The sequence below is a fragment of the Leptidea sinapis genome, chromosome 38 (genome assembly GCF_905404315.1).
Source record: "Leptidea sinapis chromosome 38, ilLepSina1.1, whole genome shotgun sequence".
NCBI lineage: Eukaryota > Metazoa > Arthropoda > Insecta > Lepidoptera > Pieridae > Leptidea > Leptidea sinapis.
Genome location: NC_066302.1, coordinates 1402178 through 1429392, shown reverse-complemented (window position 1 = coordinate 1429392; position 27215 = coordinate 1402178). Strand labels below are relative to the sequence as shown.

The 27215-nt window shown below is 39.2% G+C and overlaps 1 protein-coding gene across 1 annotated transcript; it reads right to left on the bottom strand.

The window, feature by feature from the left end:
* Positions 1-1892: 1892 nt before the first annotated feature.
* On the bottom strand, positions 1893-26977 carry LOC126975916 (low-density lipoprotein receptor-related protein 6). Its single transcript, XM_050824032.1, has 20 exons — positions 26576-26977; positions 26267-26490; positions 25643-25833; positions 25120-25410; positions 23902-24086; positions 22432-22661; positions 19229-19399; positions 17585-17818; positions 16897-17038; positions 14867-15031; positions 14276-14420; positions 13288-13415; positions 12424-12577; positions 11216-11490; positions 9764-9997; positions 4999-5137; positions 4361-4636; positions 3002-3184; positions 2181-2227; positions 1893-1900 (listed from the first exon to the last, which is right to left on the bottom strand). The coding sequence occupies exons 1-20, from the start codon at positions 26667-26669 to the stop codon at positions 1893-1895; spliced, it is 3516 nt and encodes a 1171-aa protein (XP_050679989.1). The 5' UTR covers positions 26670-26977.
* Between the last annotated feature and the right edge of the window lie 238 nt (positions 26978-27215).

Here is a 27215-nt window from a genome sequence, read left to right as displayed (position 1 = left end):
ATGCAGTGATCAATTCGGTCAAATGCTTTACTAAAATCGGTGAAAACAGCATCTACTTGTCCACCTCCGTCCATACCTGCAGTCGTGTAATCAATAAATGATAACAGATTAGTTGTGGTCGACCGATTCTGCATGAAACCATGTTTTTCAGTTATGAACGTAGATTTTAGAGAGCTTTAAACCTGAGTGTAAATAATACGTTCAAAGATTTTGGCAAATATACATAGCTTGGAGATAGGCCTGTAATTTTTAATGTCATTTTTATTTCCATTTTTGTATACAGGAGTAACAAAAGCGGATTTCCAAATTTTAGGTACTATACCTTCATTAATTGATCTGATAAAGAGTATTGTCAATGGTTTAACAAGGCTATTGGAACAAGAGGATATAAATAATGGGTCGATATGATCTGGTCCCGATCCTTTTGTAAGATCAACTGACTTAAGGTATTTCCTAACTGTAGAATCATCAATATACACGGTGCTGATAGTGCTGCTATAAACAGAAGGACAATGATTAACTGTATGTGAGCTTTGATGAGGCTGTGACGTGGGAATGAGGAAATTAGACTGAAAGTAATGAGAAAAGAGATTACATATTTTAACACCTGTATCAGCTACATGACCCTCTAATGTTAATGTGGATGGTAGGGAATTGGAGCCTTTTTTATTTGATTTTACGTAGGACCAAAATAGTTTAGGATTTTCAGCAATAGATGTTTCCATATTTTTAATGTAATTCCTATGACATTCATCCTTCAATTCCTCTTTAAATAGCTCTTTTTCCGTAGGATAGAAAAGGAAACATAATCATCGGTATTGCCATATGTGTAATATTTATTTATATATTTAAATTTTTCTTTAAGTATTTTTTTCAGAGGTATAGTGTACCACGGTGGAAAAGATTTCGCATTAATATATTTTTTCGGTATATAGTTATTAATTAAGTTATATAAGTGATTATAGAAACAGTCCACAGCTTCTCTGATCTCTCTAAGTGACGAATTGATATTTACATAATCACCTGATCGGTACAGATATTTAAACCTAGGGCTAACCTTAAGTAAATCAGTTTCACTAGGAGTTAATGATATAAAGAGAGACTTGTGATGAGCATCTTCCGGTACTAAGGGGTCTAGACAAGTTTTAACGGATAAGGTATTAAAAAGGCATAAAAGGCATTTATTTTCTCAAAATTGATTCCTTTAGAATTCTTTTTGATGTCATTTCTTATACTACTAGATACTACTACCTCTTCGGAAACAAAAGGCGCTCTGAGAGAGAAGAAGCGGCGCAAGAAACTCTCCCAGCATTCTTTTTTTTGCGCTCTTTTCAATAAAAATATACAATATTGTACAGTCATTTCTATCGCTATAAAATAATCACAATCTAGTCCCAGGCTGTCCGATCATTTAGATATTCAGCAGTGGAGTAAAAGGATTTACGACAGAGTCATTTTTTTATAAAACATTTAAATTACAATGTCTAACCCATATATAACGAAAGTTCTTCTCCTTTGCTAACAATTTTGCTTTACTGAGCAGATTTTTATAAAATGGAGTCAAGTGGTTGTTAAGGTAGAAGTTACCTGGATTGTCTTTGTAACCAAGATCCGACAGCTTGTTTGCTTTTAGTTTACGAGCTGAGGCGATAAGCTCTTCTTTCTTATACCGGTTATTAAACGCAATTAAGATCGGTTTCTCAGTGTTGGGTGACCGGGTCGGTAAACGTGCGATATAGTTGATTTCACTTCTTTCCAAAGGTATGTTGCACAGCAGGCCAATCTTTTCCGCTATATCGTATAAATTTTCGTTTCTCTTAAGTGGTATGCCCCGTATCTCCAGGTTATTCGCCCTTGCAAACCGATCACGATCATGTAGCTCCTTTTTAAGTCTAACCACCTCCTCCTTTAATGTTGGAACCTCACGAACCACACTCTCAACGTTCACTATTCTGGACTCCAAGCCCTTGATAGTTCCAGAGAAGTCACCGATCAATTGGTGTGCCAGTTCTAATGAGTCCTTTAAGTTATTAACGTCATCTCTGATGGATTAATATCCACTGCTAAAGAGGACAACGGTGCCAGTTTAACCATAATATTGTTTAGTTGTTTAATGTCCAGTTGAGTGGGCTTAGGCGAGCTTCCACCTTTGCAATATGTGTACCTCCATGCAGCTCGACGCTCTGGTCCAAGTTTGCGGTACCCGGTCTCCGATGTACCCGCACAGCTATAATCGAAATTACGCTTGCATCCCGCACACTGTACTCCGTCATTTAAATCTTTTTTACAAGTATCACACTTCATCACTTCGACAAAAACTTAAAAATGTTTGTAATAAGAGTATAAATTATAAACAAAATGGTATTGAAGATGAGTTAATGATTGCATAAACAAAGTGATTAACAGAGGAATTGCGACACTATTATTGCATAAATAAGGTTCAGTTTAAGCACACTTCTTAGGACACTGTACAAATAAAATATGAATACGTGTCATTTGCAACGCGAATAATTCGTAACTAAGCAACTATTCGCTTTCAAACTTAGTACCCATCTCCCATAGATCATTGGGCCCAAAAGTTTCTAAACCGTTACAATTTCCAAATTAGAGACATTAGTTAGATAAAAATATCAGTTTTAGACTGTTTTAATTTCAGTTTTATTGATATTTGCATAATCAAGACATGGACACTAAATGAAAGTTAAGTTAAGTTATTTGATCTAATATTTTGCATTAATAAATTTTTACAGGATCTCACGACTAATAAAAACCAAAAATATGTTTTAGTAGCCTTAATTTTTATAAAAATTTATAATGTCTCACGAAAGTTTTGATAATTTAATTGAAAGTTTTGTATGTTTTATTGAAAATAAATTGAAATAGATACCGAGTTACAATCGGATAACGAATATAACGTTAACGAATAAAATTTTATTCTCATACCGTCTCTGTGGAAGCAGGCGTAGTAGTCATAAGCCAGGGCACACAATACCGCAAATACCTGTTGTTCAGATCTAGATCGATGGCGTGGATCTGTCGCGCGACGGCCCAGTACACGGTGCCTGTGCTCTGGTCGATGGTCAAGGCCGTCACGTTGGAGACCCTCGCTAGCTCCGTCTGTGTAGTCCCGTCGACACTGGAACGCATTATCGCACCCAGCCCGGCATCGCTCCACACCAGAACTCTGCATAAATTTCTTAACATTATGTATCTATTCACATTTGTAAATACTAGAGGTCGCTCCGCCCATATCTCATAATTCGATCTCTCCACCGACTTGCTAAATGATCTCATAATGACCTTGAAGACCGTAAACTGCGGCGAATCCGACGCGTTCTACATATTAATCATTTAGTACCGAATTTTGATATTTATTTGACATACTTACTGACTGTTATTTGACATAGTTATAAAGGACGTAAAAAATTTTTGAAGCATAATAAATTAAATATAGAAATATAGCAATCTACGACGTGGACGTCATCTTCTCCAGAAGTGGCCACGGTATCTGGTATTTTCGGTATATGTTGTCAGCAAAAGATCTAAAAAGAAAAGCATCCACGTCTGCGAGCTGCGTGGTCAACTCAACCAATTGGCATAAGCCATATACTTCTGAGAAAAATGCAAATTGCCTTGAGTAGTCTATATGCCAAACGTTGAGCATGATGTTAGAATATCAACGTTAAAGTAACCCCAGGACTACCTTAGTGGAGATCTGTGCAAGCACGTCATCCACTGCCGCTTGGGCACAGCCCATGAAACATTCCGCTTCTGCATTACTACTACTATTACATTTAAAGGTCAACACGCACCATAGAGTAGATGGGTCGCACTCTCAAAATACTAAGGCAATGGAAAATATACTCCCTAATGACCACAGACGGCATGAGTCACGCCTTTCAGTCAGGGTATGTGAAGTACGCTGTGTCACTTTAGTCAAGACCGGGTAAGCCGCCTTGTCCACCAGCGGATGATCGAATTGTAGCGGCCCCAGCGAGTACGCTCGTGGATGGATCGATCTAGAGGTAATTTTCAAGGGGCACCGGTTCTTGACACTAAACAACATATTTATACAGCGTCTGCAAGTTGGTGCAACAAAAATACTTGAACATATCGACACACTTGAGAAACACACACTGTAAATTAAGAAATGTGTTATGCTAGCTACATAATTTTTAAGGTATACTCAAATATTTAAAAAAAACTCAAATAACACCACATTGAAATATATGGAAAAAATATGTCTATATATGGGGACTGACCTGCAACCCGTTGCACCATATGCATATCATTCACACAACGGATTAAATAACCTCGATGTAATAGTGTAAGCTATAATACACAAAAATTTTATACACACCTCTTAGTCTGATGAAAGGCCAAGTGCCTCGGCATCATTTTATCGCCCCGCACAATGACCCCGCTCGACGAGTTGTTTTCTATCGACGTAGCGTTGATCGAGTCCGTATCTAAGCAGGTCCAATATAGAGCTCGTCCTACAGTATCGAGCACCATATGGAATGGTTTGGACAAGCCGGAGATAACTACTGTAGAGTCTGTGACCGCAGATGTCGTGAAGGAAGTGATGGGCACTCGACGGATTGTATGGCTATCATCATCCATCCAGTATAGATGCCTGTTGAAAACAATTGTTTACTACAAAACTGAATAATCTCCAAAACATACATATTTCGGAATGCAGAGAGGGGTATTTTAGTGTATAATGTGAAAAAAAAAAATTACAACATATAATTGAAATCGACTTAGGGGCTGTCACCTTTAAAGCAAACTCCCATTTCAATGACTAGCAACGCATCTTATAACCACTGGTATTGAGGATCTCTATACTTTTGTATACTTTCTCTCAATTGCAGTAAGACCGTTTGCCCCCGCTAATATAAAAAAAAAAACTTAAAAGCCTCGTGCCATAAATATACAGAATATAATGTGACAAGGACGGGGTGGACTCTAAAAAATGTGATTTAAGTAAGTACGCACTTGTGTACAGGATCGTAGTCGATAGCTCGGACGCTCTTCAGGCCGGTGAGCGGTATGTAGGCGTCATTACACTCGCCGTTCGCAATCATTATGCGACCGACTGCATTCTTCTGTGCGAATAACAAAAATTCTTCGGGCTCTGCAATGCAATACAATTTGACCGCGGTTAATACATATTAAACACATTATTTTGAATTTTATGTCTGAAGAACGAATGCACGTACTTTTATTTGTCTTCAGATAGCACTCTATAAGGCTAATTTTATAATACTTAAAACCAGGGGGAGGTTGTCAATTCGATTGAATTTATTTATGGAATAGGAGAACAAACGAAGTGAAAGGGGTCACCGGATAATAAGTGATCAACACCGCATATACTCATAGATGTCTCACTGGCCATACCCAAGTCGTATCGTAGTGCAAATTCCCTGCTTCATTCCATAGTTTGGTTGTGCGTGGCAGAAGGTTGTCTGAAAATGGCGCTGTAAAGGACCTTATACAGCTTATGGTGAGTGTGTTTAAGTTTGTGGCGTGTAGTGCGATTAAGGAGAATGAATTCCTGTATCTTTTCAATATCTGCGGCCCAAATTGCACAGGCGGTTTTGGTGGCTCGTGCCTTGTACGATGTTAAGGCATGCTCTTAGAACCCAAGAAATGCTAGAAACTGATTTACCTCCGTAACGATCCGTGTATTGTTCTTTTTTTTATGGAATAGGAGGACAAACGAGCGTACGGGTCACCTGGTGTTAAGTGATCACCGCCGCCCACATTCCCTTGCAACACCAGAGGAATCACAAGAGCGTTGCCGGCCTTTAAGGAAGGTGTACGCGCTTTTTTTGAAGGTACCCATGTCGTATTGTCCCGGAAACACCGCACAAGGAAGCTCATTCCATAGCTTTGTAGTACGAGGGAGAAAGCTCCTTGAAAACCGCACTGTGGAGGACCGCCACACATCCAGATGGTGGGGATGAAATCCTAACTTGTGGCGTGTCGTGCGAAGGTGGAATTCCGCGGCAGGAATCAGGTTAAACAGCTCTTCGGAACACCCCCCGTGATAAATGCGGTAGAAGACACACAATGAAGCGACATCTCTACGCAACGCCAAGAGATCCAGCCGTTCACAGAGCACTGAGTCCCCGACAATTCGAGCTACTCTACGTTGCACGCGGTCAAATGGATCAAGCAGATACTGGGGTGCGCCAGACCAGAGATGACAGCAATACTCCATGTGTGGCCGGACCTGCAATTTGTAGAGCGCTAGAATGTGGGCCGGCTTGAAGTATTGCCGTGCTCTATTGATGAAGCCCAGCTTCTTCGAAGCCAATTTGGCTTTGCCCTCCAGATGGCCACGGAATTGGCAATCGCTCGAGATTTCGAGGCTACCCAGTATTCCATTACTAGGCGCAGCTTTAAGAGAAGTATTCTCGAAGAGCGGTGATACGACAAATGGGGGTTTTTTAGTGGTAAACGCGCAAACTTGAGTCTTCTGGGGGTTAAATTGGATAAGGTTCAATGTACCCATTCCGTGACCTTCTCGAGAGAGGACTCGATAGAAGACACAAGTTTCTCCCGGCACTGGTCGACGATTTCCCGAGAGAAACCTGCATGGCCCGTGTATACGGCATCACCAGTGCTGTCGTCCGCATAGCAATGTATGTTGGAGGTGTCCAACATATCATTGATATGCAGAAGAAACAGCGTAGGAGATAGCACACAGCCTTGGGGCACCCCAGCATTCACGGGCTTCGGGTTCGATCAACATCCGTCGACAACGACCTGTATGCTACGCCCAGTGAGGAAGCTGGAGGTCCACTTGCACAAGCTCTCGGGAAGCCCAAACGATGGAAGTTTTGAGAGGAGCGCCTTGTGCCATACACGATCAAAGGCCTTCGCTATATCCAGGCTAACTGCCAGGCCTTCCCCCTTGCTTTCAATAGCCGCCGCCCATCTATGTGTTATGTATACCAGAAGATCACCTGCCGACCGTCCATGGCGAAAGCCGTACTGTCGGTCGTTGATCAACTGGTGACCCTCTAGGTATACTAAAAGCTGGCGGCTAATTATGCTCTCCATGATTTTAGAGAGCAGGGAGGTGATAGCAATAGGCCTGTAGTTCGCCGGATCCGAACTGTCTCCTTTTTTTTGGATCGGATGGACAAGGGCTGACTTCCATGAGTCAGGGGCTACGCCTTTGGAATAAGAGTGCCGGAACAAACGCGTTAGCAACGGCGTCAACTCAGGGGCACACGTTCTAAGTACGATTGGAGAAATGCCATCCGGCCCGCTCGACTTCCTGACGTCCAACGAAAACAGAGCTCGCCTAACAGTTTTCTGTCTGAACTGTACTTCAGGCATAGAGCTCTGACACCGCGGGATGGTCGGCGGTGTTTTTCCATTGTCGTCAAGAGTCGAGTTGGAGGCGAAAAGAGCGCACAGGAGCTCGGCTTTCTCTTTTGCCGTATGGGCCAGGGTGTCATTCCTCATGTGCAACAGCGGCATGGACGGCTGGTTGAAGTTACCAAGAGCAGCTTTCGACAACGACCAGAACTTGCGTGTTCCGGTCGGGTAACTGGAAAGCTGCTCGCCGATTTTGACGACGTGCTTAGACTTCGCACGGGCTATTTGCCGCTTAAAAAATCTGGAGGCACGGTTATATTTCCTCTTAAGAACTTTGCAGTTCGGATCCTTTGTGCCCAGCGCCGCAACCCAAGTTCGATACGTCTGTTTTTTGCAGTCAGATGCTGCTTTAACTGACGCATCGAACCAGGGCTGTGATCTGCCACCGATCGGTACTACAGAGCTTGGTATAAAAATATCCATGCCCTGCAGTATCACATCGGCTACTGCAACGGCGCAGGCACTAGGATCATCCGAAGGGAAACAAACCTTGCCCCAAGGGTAGGATGCAAAAAAGGAACGCATCCTATCCCAATCTGCTGACTTGTAGTGCCAAACGCGGCGGGTCGCTGGTGGTCTGCGACGTTGGCGTCGGATAGGCACTACACTCCTAACCAGGCAATGGTCGGACGTTCCGAGAGGGGCGTCGACAAAGACCTGGTAACCATCGGGATGTGTAGTCAGCAGAAGATCTAATAAGGACGGCATGTGGCTATCCACATCCGGGAGCCGCGTTGGCGACTCAACCAATTGGGACAGACCATACGCCAATGCAAAATTATGCACAGATCGCCCTGCGTAGTCTGTGGTACGTGATCCAAGCCATTCAGCATTGTGCCCGTTGAAATCACCCAAGACTTCAGCGGAGGGGATCTGTGCAAGCACGTCGTCAATTGCCGCTTGAACGCAGCCCATGAGATGATCGGTTTCTGCGTTACCACTATGGGACCTGTAGACACACGCATAGATACGGACGCGGTCCTCTAAATCTACGCGGAGCCAGAGAGTAGACAGGTCCCTACCCCCAAAATTGCCGAGACGGCGACAGCAGATATCCTCCCTAACGTACACACATACCCCGGCATGAGGCAAAAAATTGTGCTCAATTTTGTACCCGGGGTACGTTAAATATGACGTATCGCTAGGTCGAGATATCTGCGTCTCCGTAAGGAAACACAAGGCCGGCTACGCCGTCTCAAGGTGGTGGTGGACGGCGTTTAAATTGGAGTGAATTCCCCTGATATTGCAAAAGTCCACGTTGAGCGTGGAGCGGGGTGCCGTGGTGTTTCTGCCTCGTTTGTCCTCGGTCATGCACGGTTCTGTGCCCACCCCAGAATACGAAGGGCAGCCCGAGCGAGAGTGCTCGGGGAGAGATTCTCCGGCTCTGGTAGAGCCGGTACCCTCCAGGGGTAATATCTCTTTATGGACCGCTCTCATATTTTGTTGGGGGGAGGGGTAAGGGATGCCCACCGGTCCTCGACACTAACATAGCGGCACTAGGCCGCTACTTCACGCCGGTATTCTGTGCGAGTGTGGTAATTAACCCGGACGAGTCTGGCCCGATTGTGCTGACGTCATAAGACGGCAGCGTGACTCTCCGACTTCTAAAAAGCCCTTAGTCGCCTCTTACGACACCCATGGGCCTGGGACTCCCCTATTCTTTTTACGCCCCGAGGAAAGTACAGGGCAAGTTCTGTTGTTCTAACCGCTTTAAGAAAGCGTTTTTTTACTGCCGACCGTTGAAACTTGATAACGCCGTCATGCCATTTTACCAGTAAGGTTATATCGGGGACATGGAGAACGCTTCTAACCATTACTACGTGTCAAACTGTCGGTTAATATGGGGACCTCTATGGAATGATTTGGGAAAGTTTCTTCAGACGCACGCACGCCTGTCGTAAATGGCCGATCGACTGACTATAAAATAACAAATACCTTTTTTTACAGCTTAAAGAAACCGTGGTATTTCACGGTATTATTTCAGTTTGATATCTTCACGCCTTCCTGAGATAAGTTGAAACGTGACAATTGAAAGTACACACCTTTTTTTTAAGGGAACGTAAGGATCGACTCGAGCAGGACGTTCAGCTGATGGTAATTGATACGGCCTGCCCAATACAATGCAGTGCCGCTCAGTCTTCTTGAAATACCCAAAAATTCTGAGCGACACTACAACTGCGCTCGTCACCTTGAGATATAAGATGTAAAATCTCATTTGCCCAGTAATTTCACTAGCTACGGCGCCCTTCGGACTAAAACATAGTAATGCTTATACATTACTGCTTCACGGGAGAAATAGGCGCCGTTGAGGTATCCATAATCTAGCCGGCATCCTGTGCAAAGGAGCCTCCCACTGGTGAATACAAACCTAAGCAGGATATGCTGTCCCCACTGAGTGCGTAGTGTTGTGGACACGCGCACCGGTAGTCATCGCCGGGCATGGGCAGGCACAGGTGGGCACAGCCGCCATTGTCGGCGCCGCATTGGTTCGGCGTGGGGTCACGTGACCGCTGGAACACCTTCAGGTCCGATATGTAGTCGAGATGCGTATGGATTGTCTTGCGGTTCGAGCCGTCCGTCTTGTTCGCAGATTCTATCACACCTGTAAACAAGACAAGCAACGACTAAAAAGTTAGCAAGGCTCTCCCCTTTTTCCTTTCACTCACCTTGCCACACCCACTCATTCTCTTTCGTTCGTGTGAGGCCGACCCCATTTGCAAAGTGTGACAAGCTAGTAACAAGATTTTATACGATAGTCGAGGAAATTCAATATTTACTATGATAAATCTATACTTATATAATATTATAAAGCTGCAGTGTTTGTTTGTTTGTTTGAACGCGCTAATCTCTGGTACTACTAGTCCGATTTGAATGATTCTTTCAGTGTTGGGTAGTCCATTTATCGAGGAAGGCTATAGGCTATGTTTTTTTTTCAAAATTAGGGATCCGTAATAAAATTGCTATTTTGTAACACAAGGTGTAAAATCGAAAACCTATTTTTGCGTGCGCTGTAAAAACTATTGACAATAGAACAAAATGATGTACAGGCTATAATATAGGCAATATTTTATTATTTATAAAACTATCGCGTGAATTATACTTTATATGGCAAAACAACGTTTGCCGGGTCAGCTAGTACATTATATTATTAATTACAGTCTTAAATGCCTAATGATAAAAGTAATTTTATCTTTTCAATAAAAATACTTGATTTTATTAATTCCTTAGTGATTGTAATGGTTTGGAATAAAAAAACATATTGTATAAAGAATAGTAGTAATTATTTATTCAACATTATCCACAAGGCAGTCTTCATGTATAGCTTGTGTTCATATTATATCATTGTTGAACTAAATCAGTTATTTAATGATTTTATGTTATTGTTTTTATAATTATTTTTAAACTATTAACCATCAATAAATTAATAAAGAACATAATATAATAAGTAAAACAAAATTTTGTAAAATGTTCATGATACTAAAGATGAGGTGTTTTTTTGGTTAGCGTGCAAAACTTGGTACAGATACATAATATATTTGCAAATATTGATCGGTAAAAAAGAATGATGTTTTTTTGAAAAATCATTCGGGTCAATTTCCGGCAAAAGTACAAGAAATTTTAAAAAACAAAATCTGCAGTTATTGGTTTCTTATAAATCGAGGGCATGACTCCTCTCAAGGAAAGTCCTCTAAGTCTCGTAGTTTCCGACTTGGCCAATGCCGCCCTTCTCAAAATACCAGCCTGCATAGTGACAATTCAAAAGCGTTATATGAGTTAGAGTTTATGATGTCACTAAGATGGTGGACTGTGGTTATCTTACCCGTGTTCCAGTCGCCCCAGAAGAGCGTGTCGTCGTAGAGAGCGAGCGCGTACGGCATGGACCCGTCACCCGCGAGGCGCGAGCGCCCCGTGCCGTTGAGGTGCGCTCGCTCGAGCGCGGGCGGCTCGAGCGCGGCCCAGAACAGCGCGCGCTTCTCCCGGTCTATGGCCAGCGCGTGGACGCGGCCCACCTGCTCCACGATCACGGTCACTCCAGAACCATCCATGGCCGCCCGCTTGATAGTCTTCGAACCAAGCTCCGACCAGTACATCAAACTGAAATTTCAAGCAGAAATTTAATTAGCCCTATGATCGATTGGTTGACGTGTCTGTACACTTAGCACCTGGCGGGTACGATCCTTACGAGGTACATAGCATGTTGTTTATGTGTGTGTATGGGCAACGAACCACCTTATAGCCACATAAGGGGTTTATCTTTTATTTTCACGGGCAAATAAAGAAGCTGTTATAACGCAGAAACAACATAATTAATGTTAAATGACACAACAGCTGTACATATTGTTAAAATATAATAAATAATATATTTTATACTAATAATACTTAAAACCAGGGGGAGGTTGTCAATTCGATTGAATTTTTTATGGAATAGGAGAATAAACGAGTGAAAGAGGTCACCGGATAATAAGTGATCAACACCGCATATACTTATAGATGTCTCACTGGCCATACCCTTCGTATCGTAGTGCGAATTCCCTGCTTCATTTTTTGGTTTGGTTGTGCGTGACAGAAGGTTGTCTGAAAATGGCGCTGTAAAGGACCTTATACAGCTTTTGGTGAGTGTGTTTAAGTTTGTGGCGTGTAGTGCGATTAAGGAGAATGAACACTCGTTCGATATATTGCGGTACAAGAAACACAATTAAGTGTAGAGTCTACGCCAGACTATTAACCATTCACTGATTATTACACCACAGTACAAGTAATAGAACAGTACCGTAACTCAGCGGTCTCCTTGAAATTTATACCTACGTCTGGGCGGAGCACTAGGGTTGGTACGTACAAAAAGATAAAAGAAAAAGAAAGGACAGCGACCAGACCAGGCGGCGGACGGCTTGGCAATCAATAGTATTTAATTCTTCCCAAGATTGCTTAGCGGCCATGTAAATCGTGTGTATATGTGCGTGCGTCGATTCAGGCGCTCTATAATTAAGTTATAGTACTGTTCTATTACTGTATTGTGTTATAACTCACCCTCTCCTAGGATCGAGTGCAATGCTTTTAGGTTTCTTGAGGCCCTGCCAGATAAGTGTTCTTCTGCTGGAGCCGTCGAGTCTGGAAACTTCGATTCGCTGCGCCGTGGTGTCTGTCCAGTAGATGTTCTGCCCGGACCAGTCTATCGCAAGACCTTGTGTACAATGCAAATTAACATAATATTAATACATGAATATTAAAAGCTGTTGGAATATGACGAGGTTCTAAATTTAAAAACAATAAAAATTAAACCCCTAACAATACATCCCATCAAAAAAATTTAACAAACACCACCAGTCAATAATTAGCTAAAGGTCAGGATTGACAGAATTATTACGAGATCGTTAATATTTTTTATGGAAAAAGGAGGACAAACGAACGTACGTTACCTCATGATATGTGATCACCGCCGCCCACATTTTCTTACAACACCAAAGGATTCACAGGAGCGTTGCAGACTTTAAGGAAGGTGTAGGCGCTTGTTTTGAAGGTACCCATGTCGTATCGTCCCGGAAACACAGCACAAGGAAGCTCACTACACAGCTTCGTAGTACGTCGAAGAAAGCTCCTTGAAAAGCGGACAGTGGAGGACCACCACACATACAGATGGTGGGGATGATATCCTAATTTGTGGCGTGTCGTGCGAAGGTGGAATTCGGCGGCAGGAATCAGGTGAAGCAGCTCATCGGAACTCTCCCCGTGATAAATGCGGTAGAAGACGCACAATGAAGCGACGTCTCTACGCAACGCCAAGTGATCCAGCCGTTCACAGAGCACTGGAGCAGCTATTTTAAAAGTGGTTACTTTAATTTGATATATCATGAGAAAAGATTCTAATTTAAAAAAAAACAAATTCTCTCTCACCTTCAACAAGTCCCATAAACTCCAATATCCTCTCAATATTGGAGCCGTCCATGGAGCAACGGTTGATAGTTTTGGTTTTACTGTCCGACCAGTACAGTTTGGACCCTGATACGTCGACCGCTATTGCACTGCAACAAGTTGGTCACACATTAATTAAAAAACAACATTATAGGTCAAGATAACACAGGACAGTAAGGCCCGGTTTCCACAAAAGCGGAGAGGAGATGTCTCATTTTTCTTTGATTGTGTGCCGCGAGCGAGCAAGCCTGTAGTCTAGCGGTCAAACCGTCATATATTCGATTGACTGACCTTGAATGCAAAAGGCGTTCGTTTCGTATTTTTATCCGACTTTAGTAGTATAGCGACGTATTTAAAAAAAATATAGAATCCTAGCATCTCCTTACCGCTACACATCTCCTCTCCGCTTTGGTGGAAATAACCTGACCGCTTTGCGGCTAGTCTCCTCTCGTCTCCTCTCCTCTCCGCTTTGATGGAATCCGGGCTTAAGGTGACTTGCAGTAAAGTATATATTACTATAATGAATATTTAGAACAAAATTTTAGGATATAAGAGACACAAACCCGAGGGTCACCTGAGAGTATGTCACAGCTGCTCCTGCTCACTCCTAAAACCCTCTTCAAAAGTTTGCTTCCGTTTTTAATATTAAACCTCTAGCTAACTCACAAATTGTGAATTAAAAATTGGTCAGGCATTATCGGGCGGACAGGCTAGTATATTCTAAGTCTAAGGTGGTTGTTACCCACGAGACCCAGAGGAACCCATGCCGTAAGCAGAAGAAAATATGCTATTCTATTTTGCAACGAGTAGCGCGAAATAATTGAAAATGGTTAAATTGGAATAGAATTATGTAGTAGAGACGTCATAACTGGCCAATACTGGACGCAAAAAGGACCCAACCTAGTGGTTTAAATGCGGAAACAGGAGCCCCTATACCATACCATACATCGATATCTAAAGTGAGATATACCTGACTTCCTTTAACTCCTTAATCGGTAGTATCGCGTCATTGTTCTGGTTGAGCACGCTGATATGTCCGATGATATTCTTGCGACTGTACACCAGATACGCCATCGGTTCTATACACGTCTTTCTGTCACTGCCCAACTCCAGTCCTGAACATAATTAACTGACTAAATACACGAGCTCGTAACTTACTGTGAAAAACGGGAGGTTAATTTTAATGATCGTATTCAAATATTTTATTCAAAATAAGATATAATATCACTTATTGGAAGTCAAAAACTACCACCCATTCCCTCTTATCACTATCCCGGAAGGTAGACTTTTCCCTTTGTCTGGACGCAAAAAAATTCGAGTATTCATTACTAATTGTGAATTCTAAGTAGAAACTCTGCCCAAATAGAGTGATTATAAGAATTGCGTGTTTAAATTCAAATTCAAATTTTTTTATTCAAAATAGGATGTGACCTCACTTATTGAAAGTAAAAATCACTCAATCCAAATAGAATGACACCAGACCTGAGAAGAATGGGCGCAACAAGCTCAGCGAGCTTTTTTTCCGCCAAAAATAATTACCAACCCCTTTTACAATAGTTACCCAGCGGACAGGAGCACACGTAGTCAGCGGGCCTGTTGAAGCACAGGTGCGAACAGCCGCCGTTATCACGTGCGCAGCGGGACGTGCCCAAGGGTTCACCCAACCGGAACGCTTTCACCCCCATCATGTTCGCCATCTGCTCCACCACGCCCTGCCGCTCCAAACCTACAAGATCACCAGACTCTTGCTGTTAGACAACTGATAAAAACCAGGTTTAATTATTTAGTGTGCGTGACAAGCAGAAGCGTTTGGTTTTCTAGCAAGGTAGGCACTTTGGATCTAATTAGTCGTAGTTGAGTTTTACTTCGACAGTACGACATAAGTTGTATGAAACGCTGCTTGACTGCCCACCGTAGGTAGTAAATTAAATTTAACACTAGTGCTATATATTTTTAGGTTCATAATAGCTAGGCACTGCCTAATTGCCTATATGATATACACGCCCCTGGTAACAAGCTACGTCTAACACTCACGATTTGTATGACACTTTTGTGTTAGGAACTCTTTAACTCAATTTTTTTCGACGTTTTCACAGCTGTCATAGTCTATCTAGACGTATTAATGATCTAAGACTCACACGGTTTACACGGAGAGATAAATACTATAAACTGTGGGCAAATTTCCAAAGGTTGATGCCATCGCGGCAACACGACGAATGACTATGAACTAGCATCTACCTGTTGTGACAATATTGTCCTAGTTCGAATTACACAATACAGTTAAAAAACGCTTTAGTTGCGTCTCCTGCCTATCGTGATACGCTGCTGAAATATCGTTGGGCATTGAGATTGGCGAGGGACAGTGAGAGTATGACCTGAGTTGTCATTGACGAGGCGAAAACCAAGGGCCAGCAGTGAAATCAAGAGGTGATCAGGACGGATCTCTGCCCTCTAACCCAGTTGGTTGCAGGAACTTAAGAACAGAATTTCTACTATTCTCGGCCTCCTCAACTTATTTTTTGCAACCTGTTCTGTCTGTCCGTACCACACCCTTAATATACTAGAGTAATAGAAGATCCGACAACCCGATAATGTCGTGACCGATGCTGATTTGTTAATGTGCATTAGCTAGTGGTTTAATGTACAAAATACTAGGGAGGTAATGCCAAGAGTGGCTGACTGTTTACGACTTGACAATCAAAAACGGTCAGAGTAACAATATATTCGCTCTATATATGTTCCTGTATCTCTCTTAGAGATGTTCTTATCTCTCGCACGCTTTGTTTGTACGCTAGTCTATGGTCTGTTTGTAGCAGATAGCACCTGAGGATTTGTTTAGTTTATTGTATTCCCTTAACCACTCAATATGGCGTACGGCAAGATCTGTTACATTCCCGCCCACTCTTGTTTTTCGACGACTCCTATAGCCCAGTGGTTAGTGAGCCTGCCTATTTATATGATGAATATGAATATTTGTTTCCTAGTCATGGATAAGTATTAATGTATGTTTAAGATAGCATATTGTATTAAATATATCGTTGTCTTGCACTCATAGTACAGGCTATGACCAGTTTGGGACAAGATAAATTGTGTAAGAGTGTGTCAACACAAAAAAAAATTGTAAACCTTTGTTTACAGTGTTCGAATCCTTCATTCTATTATAAGTTCAACTAGTAGTTGCCCTTTACATTCGCAACTTAAGGTTAAATAATAATATTATATAATATTAAAATTCTCAATAAAATGTTTTATATGAGAATAATAATTAACAGAGGGAGTTGTCATATAAAAAACATGCAGGGCAAGGTCAGCCATTAAGTTGGCATAGCAACATCCCATTCTGCATGGACGCACGCCAAGAAAGAGAAGTATTAGTAGGATGGGAAAAAGCACTTCCTAAAACCAGAAAACGAATGAGGCGTGTGGATTTTGTCATTAAGTCGATCGACTCACTCGGCTCACCGGGCGAATTACTAAATGCTTCCGATCGACTTACTCGGTACGCAAGGGGGTTAAATTTGCTAATAAGCCATCGACAGTTTTTAGCTTAATCGATACTGATGTGAATTAAGATAAATAATAGAATAATACCCGTGTCTTTATTGATACGGTCCATAGTTCGTCGCTGCATATCCGTCCAATATAGGTGCTGTCCCAGCAGAGTCAGTCCGAATATATGCAAGATGTCGCTACTGTGGAGCTCACTTCTTCCCGAACCGTCCATGTTGCATACCTGTGATAATAATACAATTGTAGACGCTGACTCGAACGTGGAGTAGACTTAATTACAGTGCATAGGAGTTTATAAATATTTTTTTTCTACACCCATGCTTTAAATCCTCTATTAAAGATTCTAAAACACAAGTTTATTGCCAAAATTGAACACCCAATGTCCTAATATGTGTAATCCCATGTAATCGTACATGATCCAAACGAGTGTTGTAATGAAATTCAGTACAACATTACAGCACTCGTTTCGATGATGTATTGGTTACTAGAATTGGCTTATTTAATGCAGTAGTGCTTCAGAATCTTTTATACAGGATTCATATTATGGGTGTTGATAAAGTCTTGTATGCAACTGTTTATAATTAGGTATTAAAACACTCATGTGTTCTGCTGTAAAACAATAATTTCATTATAACAAAAGGTTGCATATTTTACGAAATAATTCTTGATGTTATGAAATATTATTGACAAACTCTATTTATTATTTACAGAACAACGTCTGTCGGGTCAGCTATAAGTATATAAATGATTGGTATAAAATCCATCTTACTTCAATCTTGTGTGTCCTGGCATCACCCCAGTATAGCTTATTATTGATGGTATCGAGCGCGATGCCGTTGGGCCATGTGAGTTTCTCCGTCACCAGCAGCAGCCGTTCACTGCCGTCCAAGTTGGCGCGTTCTATCTTGGGCTTCTTCTCATTCCAGTCCGACCAGAACATCCAGCCGGCGCTCGGATGCAGCGCGATGGCACGCGGGTTGTACAGATCTTCGTGGATTATCACCTTAGAAAAGAAAACCTAACATTAATGGATGCTGTATCCACAAAACAACGAACGCTGAGATGAGTTCCACTTCGTCAAAAGTTAACTTTTAGGGAAAAATTGTGATAAAACTACAGGCACTTAAGCCCGTAAGCGATCCGTCTCTTATGCTCCGTTGCAACATCTAAAAAAAGCTAGGTGTATTGGTAGTGTTTTAATATAGTGATATTTTATTTATATTACTAGTAGTTACCATTACTATTTTTTGGTCAAATTTGGGATGATTTTGTATAGGATAATTATTTGAATGCACCACCCGTTTGCCCGCACGGATGACCCTCGTTCCAGAGTTTTGCTGTTTTCCTGAGGGTGCCTCGTGTACATGCAAAACATGTGTCCAATCGGTTTCAACACGGTTCACATTACCAACTAGTAACCCGGTCGTTCAGTCGAGAGTACAGCGGGAGCCTAATCTTAGATGGAGGATGCGTTTAACGCCTAACTTCTAGGTGGTGCAGCGAGCTGGTAGTGAAATCTGCATGTTGAATAACATAATTTAGTGGAATTAAGACTGATGATATAAATTTATATTGAAGTGAAACTTCTTTAGGATCGTTGTGATTTCAAACCGGATGCAACGGAAAAAACGAAAGCTAAGAGACACAAATACAAAAATGTGTAGGAAAAAGCCGGCAAAGAATGAGACAGAAATATGCATACTATTTTATTTTTATGTATGACGCGAGTAGGTATACCTTAATATATTCTTATGTCATACGCACGACTTATAACTGCATAGACACCAGGAGAACATAAATATGGTAGCGGTGTTAGTAATGTCTTTCATAGCGGTTGAAATCATGTGTCATCCTAGCAACATGTACCAGGACTTCATATGCAGTTTAGAGGTTCATGCACAATGCAGGTTTCACTTCTGACATGTGTACTTTGTACACACGCAATTTTTTTTCATCATAATTTCAGCCGGAAGACGTCCACTGCTGGACAAAAGCCTCCCCCAAAGACCGCCATGACGATCGGTCCTGCGCTGCGCTGGTCCATCTTATGGGGGGTCTACCAACACTACGCCTTCAGGTACGTGGTCGCCATTCGAGGACTTTATTGCCCCAACGTCCATCTGTCCGTCGAGATATACGCCCATATATATGCCCACTGCCACTTCAGTTTCATAATCATTTAGGTTATGTCGGTGACTTTGGTTCTCCTACGGATCTCCTCACTTCTGATTCGATCTCGTAGGGAAACTCCGAACATAGCCCTCTCCATTGCCCAATAATGAGCTTCCACATAAGGCCCTAAGTTAGCGACCGTATGCATTCCGTATGTCATCACTGGCAAAACATATTTATTTATATCAATTTAATAAAGTTGATTCTATAATAGGTAACTTAGAGAGTTTATAATATTTACCTTTTTAGCACTGCTATCAAGTCTAGCCACAGTGATATAATCGGAGACTGGGTCAGTCCAATAGATATTTCTAGCAAGCGGGTCTATAGCTATACTGTCCGGTACACCACAGCTATGGATCACAACAGTTTGTTCACTGCCGTCCAAACGAGCTCGAGATATCGTCTTAGACTGTAAGTGAAAAAAATTAAAAACTATTTATTTCAGTAGCAAAAATGGTACAAACATAATATTGGATGTGACCTTCTATTAAGTGAAAACCCCTGTGCCAGAAGAACACACTCTTCCATGTCAATTAACATTACCAAAACTCTATGAAAATATAACAAAAGATAAATATTATACCAACAGGATGTATGTGTGTGTATGCCTTAGTTTACACATTACTGCTTCACGGCAGCAATAGGCGCCGAAACAAATAATTGTTAAAGATTGTTAAGAATGATTGATAATCTCTACAAAAATTGTCTAAGAAATGAAACATATTATGGTAAATACATTACATAACTTTGAAAATAACATACAACTTCATAGTTAAAAAGGCATTTATTTTCTCAAAATTGATTTCTTTAGAATTTGAAATCACTTATTGAACATCAAAATATACCACCGATTGGAAAATATATACCTCAGATCTTGCAAGAAACTGAGCGGGCTTTTTTTATGAACTACTAATTAAATAGCATGGAGTGTGCAAAAAATAGTGAGGATGAGGTGCAAACTCTATAAACCAAAGAAAAGGTAGGTATTAACTGGCTGGTAAAGCTGTAATGTTGATAAGTTAGATTAAAAATACATAATTAGAATATATTTTTCCTTTTAGAAGGTCTTTTATTCATTTTGGCGGATCATAGTTGGCTAGTCAAGCAAGAAATTGAGGCAACTCGAGAAAAGTATAGAACCCGTCGATCATGAGCTCATTTTAGGTATATAACCGGCCAAAACGACTTAAAAGAGCAGTTCTCTGAACTAGACAAATGAGAAATCTAAATGATTTTGGCGGAGCGAGTTGTGGAAAATGGATAATATTGAATTACGTAACATTACGTTACATAATTTCAGTACGAAACAAGTTAATTTAGATTTACAGAATACTTTGGTTGTAAATGCTGCACTGCATATCTACTACAGTTGGCGTTGGTGCACCGAATTTAAACTTGGAAGAATATCTACCAAAGATAGACCAAACAAACGGTTATGAATTTAACAGATCGTTGCGTCATAGTTCGTTTTATAGCCGAAGAAACCAAGATTTCGACTGGTTAGTGTGCCTAGATTTTACATGAACTCTTAGGGATCAAACAAACTTACTGTCCGCTAGGTTCTTAGAATACTTTACTTATGCAGAAAATCAATTGAACAATCTATACATTTCTCGAGCTTTGGAGTTGTACACCAAAACCCTAAACATTTCTTAGTTCGATTTATGAACCATGAATGAAATGTGGTTTCCTTATTGAATATCTCTACCATTGAGCTTAGAATTTAGATAGACTTAACATCTATCGTCTCAAGGTGACGAGCGCAATTGTTTCACTCAACCCCTCAGAATTTTTGCGTTTTTCAAAAATCCTGAGCGGCACTGCATTGTAATGGGCATGGCGTATCAATTACCAACAGCTGAACGTTCTGCTCATCTCGTCCCTTATTTTCATAAAAAAGAAAGCTATTATTACTGGCACTGTTATGCAGAACAAACAAAAAATTATGAAGATATTGAGATTCCTCCGTATTCATCCAAACTATCTCGTTGTGGTTTCTGTCAATTTTTGGCAGATATTTGATGATGATGAAGCCTTAATCAATTCGTACAGTTTTAGGTGTGCATGATGAAGAAATTTTAAGAAAGGAATTTTAAGTTTAACATGGAGATATTTCAAGTATATCGGTATTAAGTTAGCTTCTGAAGTATGTGTCCATAGCTGAATGTAATACTGCTTAGAAAAGTTAGTGTAGCAAACCCAAAAAAAAGTTGTTTATTTACACGCTTTCTATTAGCTTCACGTGTATGTATGTTTGTTTGTCACCGACTCATTTGGGCGAGATTTTGGCCCACTTTAAACGGCCAGTTTTCGTTCAAACTTCGTAGATTTATCGAAAACCGATGACAATACATTAATTTGATAAAATTAATCCATTTTTTAATTTGAAAAATAAGATTTTTTTAATTTATAAGATTTTTTTAATTTATATAAATTTTTTCATCTAACGTCGATAAGGCAGGAATTAATGTTCATTTAAAATTTCAACCATTATCTTATCAACCAAAGCGTTTGTTTAGTTTTTTTAATCTACTTTTATTATTTCTAAAAGTTATTTGATTGTTATATTATATATCTTAATATATATTAATTACGTGACACGTTGTTTGTCCGCGATGGACTCCTTAACAAATGATCGGATTTTAATGGGGATTCAAGTTGGACCAAACTGCACGCCATGAAGGCGTGCAGTTTGGTCCAACTTGAGAGATAGTTTTGATTTCGATTTGGGACCCATAATTATTTTTATTTTCAATAATTGTTTTGTATGGACATATTTTCTATGAGCGAATTTAGTGACGCACGGTTTGACAGTTCCGCTGTGAAACAATTTCATTATAACAACAGGGAGCACTTTTTACGAAACAATTCTTGATGTTTTGAAATATTTTTGGCAAATTCCTATATAACTGTATTTTTTTATTATCTACAGAACAACATCTGTCGGGTCAGCTAGTATAATCTATATATATAAAAATGAATTACTGTTCGTTAGTCTCGCTAAAACTTGAGAACGGCTGGACCGATTTGGCTAATTTTGGTCTTAAATTATTTGTGGAAGTCCAGGGAAGATTTAAAAGGTGAATAAATAGGAAAATGCTGCTAAATTAAATAAAAACAACAAATTTGTTTTTCCTTTGATGTGTCCATACATAATTTCTATGAGAGAATTTATTGACGCACGGTTTGACAGTCCTGATGTGAAACAATTTCATTACGACAGCAGGGTGCATATTTTACGAAGTAACTTTTGATGTTATGATATATTATTGACAAATTCATATAAAAACATTATTTTATTTATTATATACAGAACAACGTCTGTCGGGTCAGCTAGTATAATATATAATAAAAAATTGTAAAAATATCTATGCGTGACTTTTAATATTTTTAATGCTCATCATGAGTTTGATAGCAATACTATGAATTTGTTAAACTTACTGCACTGTCGCCCCAATAAACATGTTCAGTCTTCGGATCAAAATCAACTGTGATCACTCTTTTCAAGTCCTTGAGTGGTATTGTGTATGGTGTGAAGTCTGGGGAATCGAGAGATATCTTAGATATTATGGATCTCTGAGCCACAATCAGCATTGACTGTGGACCATTGTAGCAAGTTGTGTTGCTGTCTTCTTTTAGTTTCACTCCAGTTGGGCAGCTACATTCATATCCTTTAATAAAAAAAGTGTAATATTTAAATTAAACTAAAAAATGAATTATCTTGATATGTACTTATTCAAATGTTTTGAGTTTTCCAAACTCTGGCATGAGACTGACTGCGAGACTGACTGTAACAGTCAACATCTGAACCTGAGGATTCCTCGTGTAGAGGCGAAAAATGTGTCGAATTGATTGAAGGCAAATATTGGCGGAATTAACACTCAACAAATATGGATACATATCAAGTAAATCTTAAAACAATTGGAAAATTATGGATTTCCGCAAAATAGCAACTACTTAAATAAATATTATCTGGATTTTTTTTTATTAAAATGAGGGACGAGACGTGCAGGATGTTCAGCTGATAATACTTGATACGCCATTCCAATTACAATGCAGTGCCACTCAGGATTCTTGAAAAATCCAAAAATTCTGAGCCCAACTACAACTGCGCTCATCACCTTGAGTCATAAGATGTTTCAAGTCTCATTTGCCCAGTAATTTCACTAGCTACAGCGCCCTTCACACCAAAACACAGTAATGTTTACACATTACTGCTTCTGCTCTAGCTATTCTGCTCACGGCAGAATTAGGCGCCGTTGTGGTACCCATAATCTAGCCGGCAACCTGTGCAAAGGAGCCTCCCACTGGTTGGGATATGTGTCTTGATAGGTAAGACAATCAATACTGACTCTGAAAAGTACTTCTAATATGATAATGAATCCTGTCTGGACAAATGGCATAAATCTCTGAATATCAGCTTCTAACTCAAATATTGAAATTCTACAGCAACACCAGAATAAGAATGTTCTGTGATCTATAACCAAACACTTGAAGGACATAATAATCATCCGGTTAAAAACTCATGTTACTGAAATGACTGTTAATTCCCACCAAATATACATCTTAAAACCGTATCAACAAAAAGTTATATGGATGTGTGGCGGTCCTCCGCAGTGCTGTTTACAAGGAGCTTTCTTCCACATACTACAAAGCTGTGGAATGAACTTCCTTGTGCGGTGTTTCCGCGGTTGGATTCGGTGGACGATACGACATGGGTACCTTCAAAAAAAGCGCGTACACCTTCCTTAAAGGCCGGCAACGCTCCTGTGATTCCTCTGGTGCTGCAAGAGATTGTGGGCGGCAGTGTTCACTTAAAAAGAGGTGACCCGTATGCTCGTTTGTCCTCCTATTCCATAAAAAAAAAAGCTGTAAGGCATCGCCTGTTAAAAATTATAATTAAATGGTTACCTGGAGTATTTGGTGTAAGAAGACACAAATGTGAACACCCCTGGTTGTTAACTTTGCATGGATAGTTCTCTTTTGGGATCACTTGTCTGCCACTGTCAAACACTTTGATGTCCACTGGGACAGAGTCAGTCTTAATCAGTTCATTGATTGGTCCATTTGTACTAATATCCCAGGTGTAAAGAGCCCTGTTTTTTTAAATACATTAAATCATACTTATCCCAATAATCAATATTTGTCATAGTATTCTAATAATTTATTATCGGGTTTATGTAAATATATTAGCACCAAGTGACTGTTTGTTACTTCTAATCTTTGAATCAGACTCAATGGAAACCAATGATATCCATTTCATTATCAAAATTTCTGAATAAAACATTTCATTTTCATTTCACAACAACACAAGGAATTATATCAAATGGATAACTGTTTAAGAAGGCAAAAAGGCATTTATTTTACTTAAAATTGATTTGTTAAGAAATATTTTTGATGTCATTACTAATACTACACATCGGAAACAAATGAAGAAGCAGCGCAAGAAACTCTCCCATCATTCTTTTTTGCACACTTTTTAATAAAATATACATTATTGTAATGTCATAGTTATTGCTATAAAATAATCGTAATCTGTCCAGCACAGGCTGTCAATCACTTCGATATTCAGCTGTGGATTAAGGATCTGTGTGAGTCTGATGACTTAGGATTTACAACAAAGCCATTTAAAAAAAAAAAAAATATTTAAAGGTAATGCCTGAACAGTGGCTGCGTCTTTATTAAAGTGAATACATTCACCCTTTAACCTATTATGTGTATTAGAAAGCATAGAGATGCAATCTGCAATTCATAAACTTTAGATTTGTGAATCAAAACGGTGAATTGTTGCCCCATCAGAATTCACGAATTTAAAAGTCCTACCCAAAAATTCCACAGTAAGAACATAAACTCCATAATGTGGAAATATGCAATATTCCAAGTTAAGAACCAGTTGTTTAATAGCAAGATATTATTGACACAATACAAGTGTAAATTTTTATTCTTTGAAATATTGACAGTTACAATTTAACATAGTCCAAAAGAATATATCATAGTAAAAGTTGGCCTGAAAAAAAAAGAAAGCTTATGTGAATTTGTACAATTATGCTACACAATATTACACTTTTGTGATAGCCCATTCTGAAGTGGTTAGCGATAAATTTTAGAAATAAATTGATGAAATCTTACCAAGTTTTCCAATCAGTCCAGTAAAGTTTGTTGTCATAGAATGTCAGAGCATATGGATAATTCAACCCAGACTTTATAATCCTCTTTCTATTGTTACCTTCAAAATCTATAACATCTACAAACTGCAGCTTTGAATCAACCCAATATATAACATTACTATTATAATCAATAGTTATACCGTTGGGCCAAAATATATTATCTTTCACTATAACTTTTCGAGAAGAGGGGTCACCATTCATGCCAGCTCTTTCAATTTTTGGGATTTCCCCCCAATCAGTCCAAAACATTAACCTAAGAGGAAAAGTAAATTTTTCAGTAAAGGTTACATTTAAATACCTTAATGATTATCCTACTATATTAATATACTTACTACTACATAATAATTTATCTATCATTTTTATTATAAGCAGTACATCCATGATAAATTCATTGTAATTACAGTTGAGGCATGTAAAATTCCAGTAGTTTAATTGGTAAAAAACTTTTAAGCTTCATTATTACAATAAATGACCACAAAACTTACCCTGCTTGAGGAACAACAGCAATAGCGATGGCTAAATCAACATCAGACCAAAATAATACTTTCCTATATTTCTCTTCTATACTAATAACTTCTATTCTATTGGTCTCACCATCAGTCCAATATATTTTGTTGGTATACCAGTCAATTGCAATACCAGTAGGGGTGATTAAGCCTTCAGACACTATTCTTATCTATATTAAAAAAAATATATAGATATACAAAGTTATTATTACACCATATAAATATTATTGTTATATTATATAGTTACTTGTATTTATATTAACTGATTCAGTGATTATTTCTTTTAGCAGTAAAAGGGACTCACTGTGTGGTACTAAAAATAATTAATTATAATTTAAATTGATATAAAAAAAATGTTGTTTGTAATTCAAGATAGACTCCAATCACAACAATTTAAGTCTAAAATAAGTTAGAGTCTTAAATATTAAGTCTAATAAATAAGCAAGCTAGAAACCACCAAGAACTAGTTGTGATGTCCTTTAATTTATGAATTAAAATCAGTTCACAACACAATATTATTTCAATGGTAATGATATTTCATTCAATTATTTTTCACACCTCACAACACTTACATACGAAACACAATTAAAATACTGATCTTACCTTATCACCAACATATGTATCATTATAATGCATGCATTGAATTAATTCAGCTGTTTGATCAGACCAACATATTAAATTATTCCTATGTACAAAATCAACAGCCGAGCCTTGCTCCAGCTCTTTCAGGATAGGTGTGGCTGCATTTAGGTTTGATATGTTTCCTACCCTTATATCAGACACTGTTGAATATAATAACACAAGATTTGTGGTAGAAATGTAGCAACCTAAAAATAACATTATATTAAATTAATAGTTCTATGCCATAATAGTACTAATTGTGCATTGAGTTGAATCAAAATATATACATACCGCTTAGCTGCAAGTACATTAACAATATGAACACATAATAAAAAATATTTCGTATAATTTTATCAGCTTGAACTATTCTTTTACGTTTCGCCATAATGAAGTAACTCGGCTTCTATTTGCTGTATTCATCAAAATACGAACATTTTACGCAAAACCAACGGCGTTTATAAATAAAGTAGTAACTAAATAAAATAAGGCACAAGAGGCAGTGAGCACAACAACAAAAAAATATCACACAAGTTGTCTTCGTTTTTTACACAAATCTGTTTTTCACTTAAGCATTTCAGGCATTTATTAGGGGGCGAAATACATTTATTATACCCGCACTAAAATCTAAAAACAACCACAATGTTTAGAAAAAAATTCAATTAATTTACGAAAAATGTTATATGGTAAACAGAACAACTTTTTTTTTTTGGGATTTTATGACCTGGTAACTAAGACCTTTAAGTCAAAACAGAAACACTAAACATCTTATCAACAAAGAGAATATAAAACTTTAGACATTCATCGATCAGCACTACTATTATAATCTTAGACTATGGATCCTATACTCTATCTACGATTATAATAAACTATACTAGCAATGAAAGGGGCATTTTGGTACTCTGTGATGAAAATAATGACATTGACATAATAT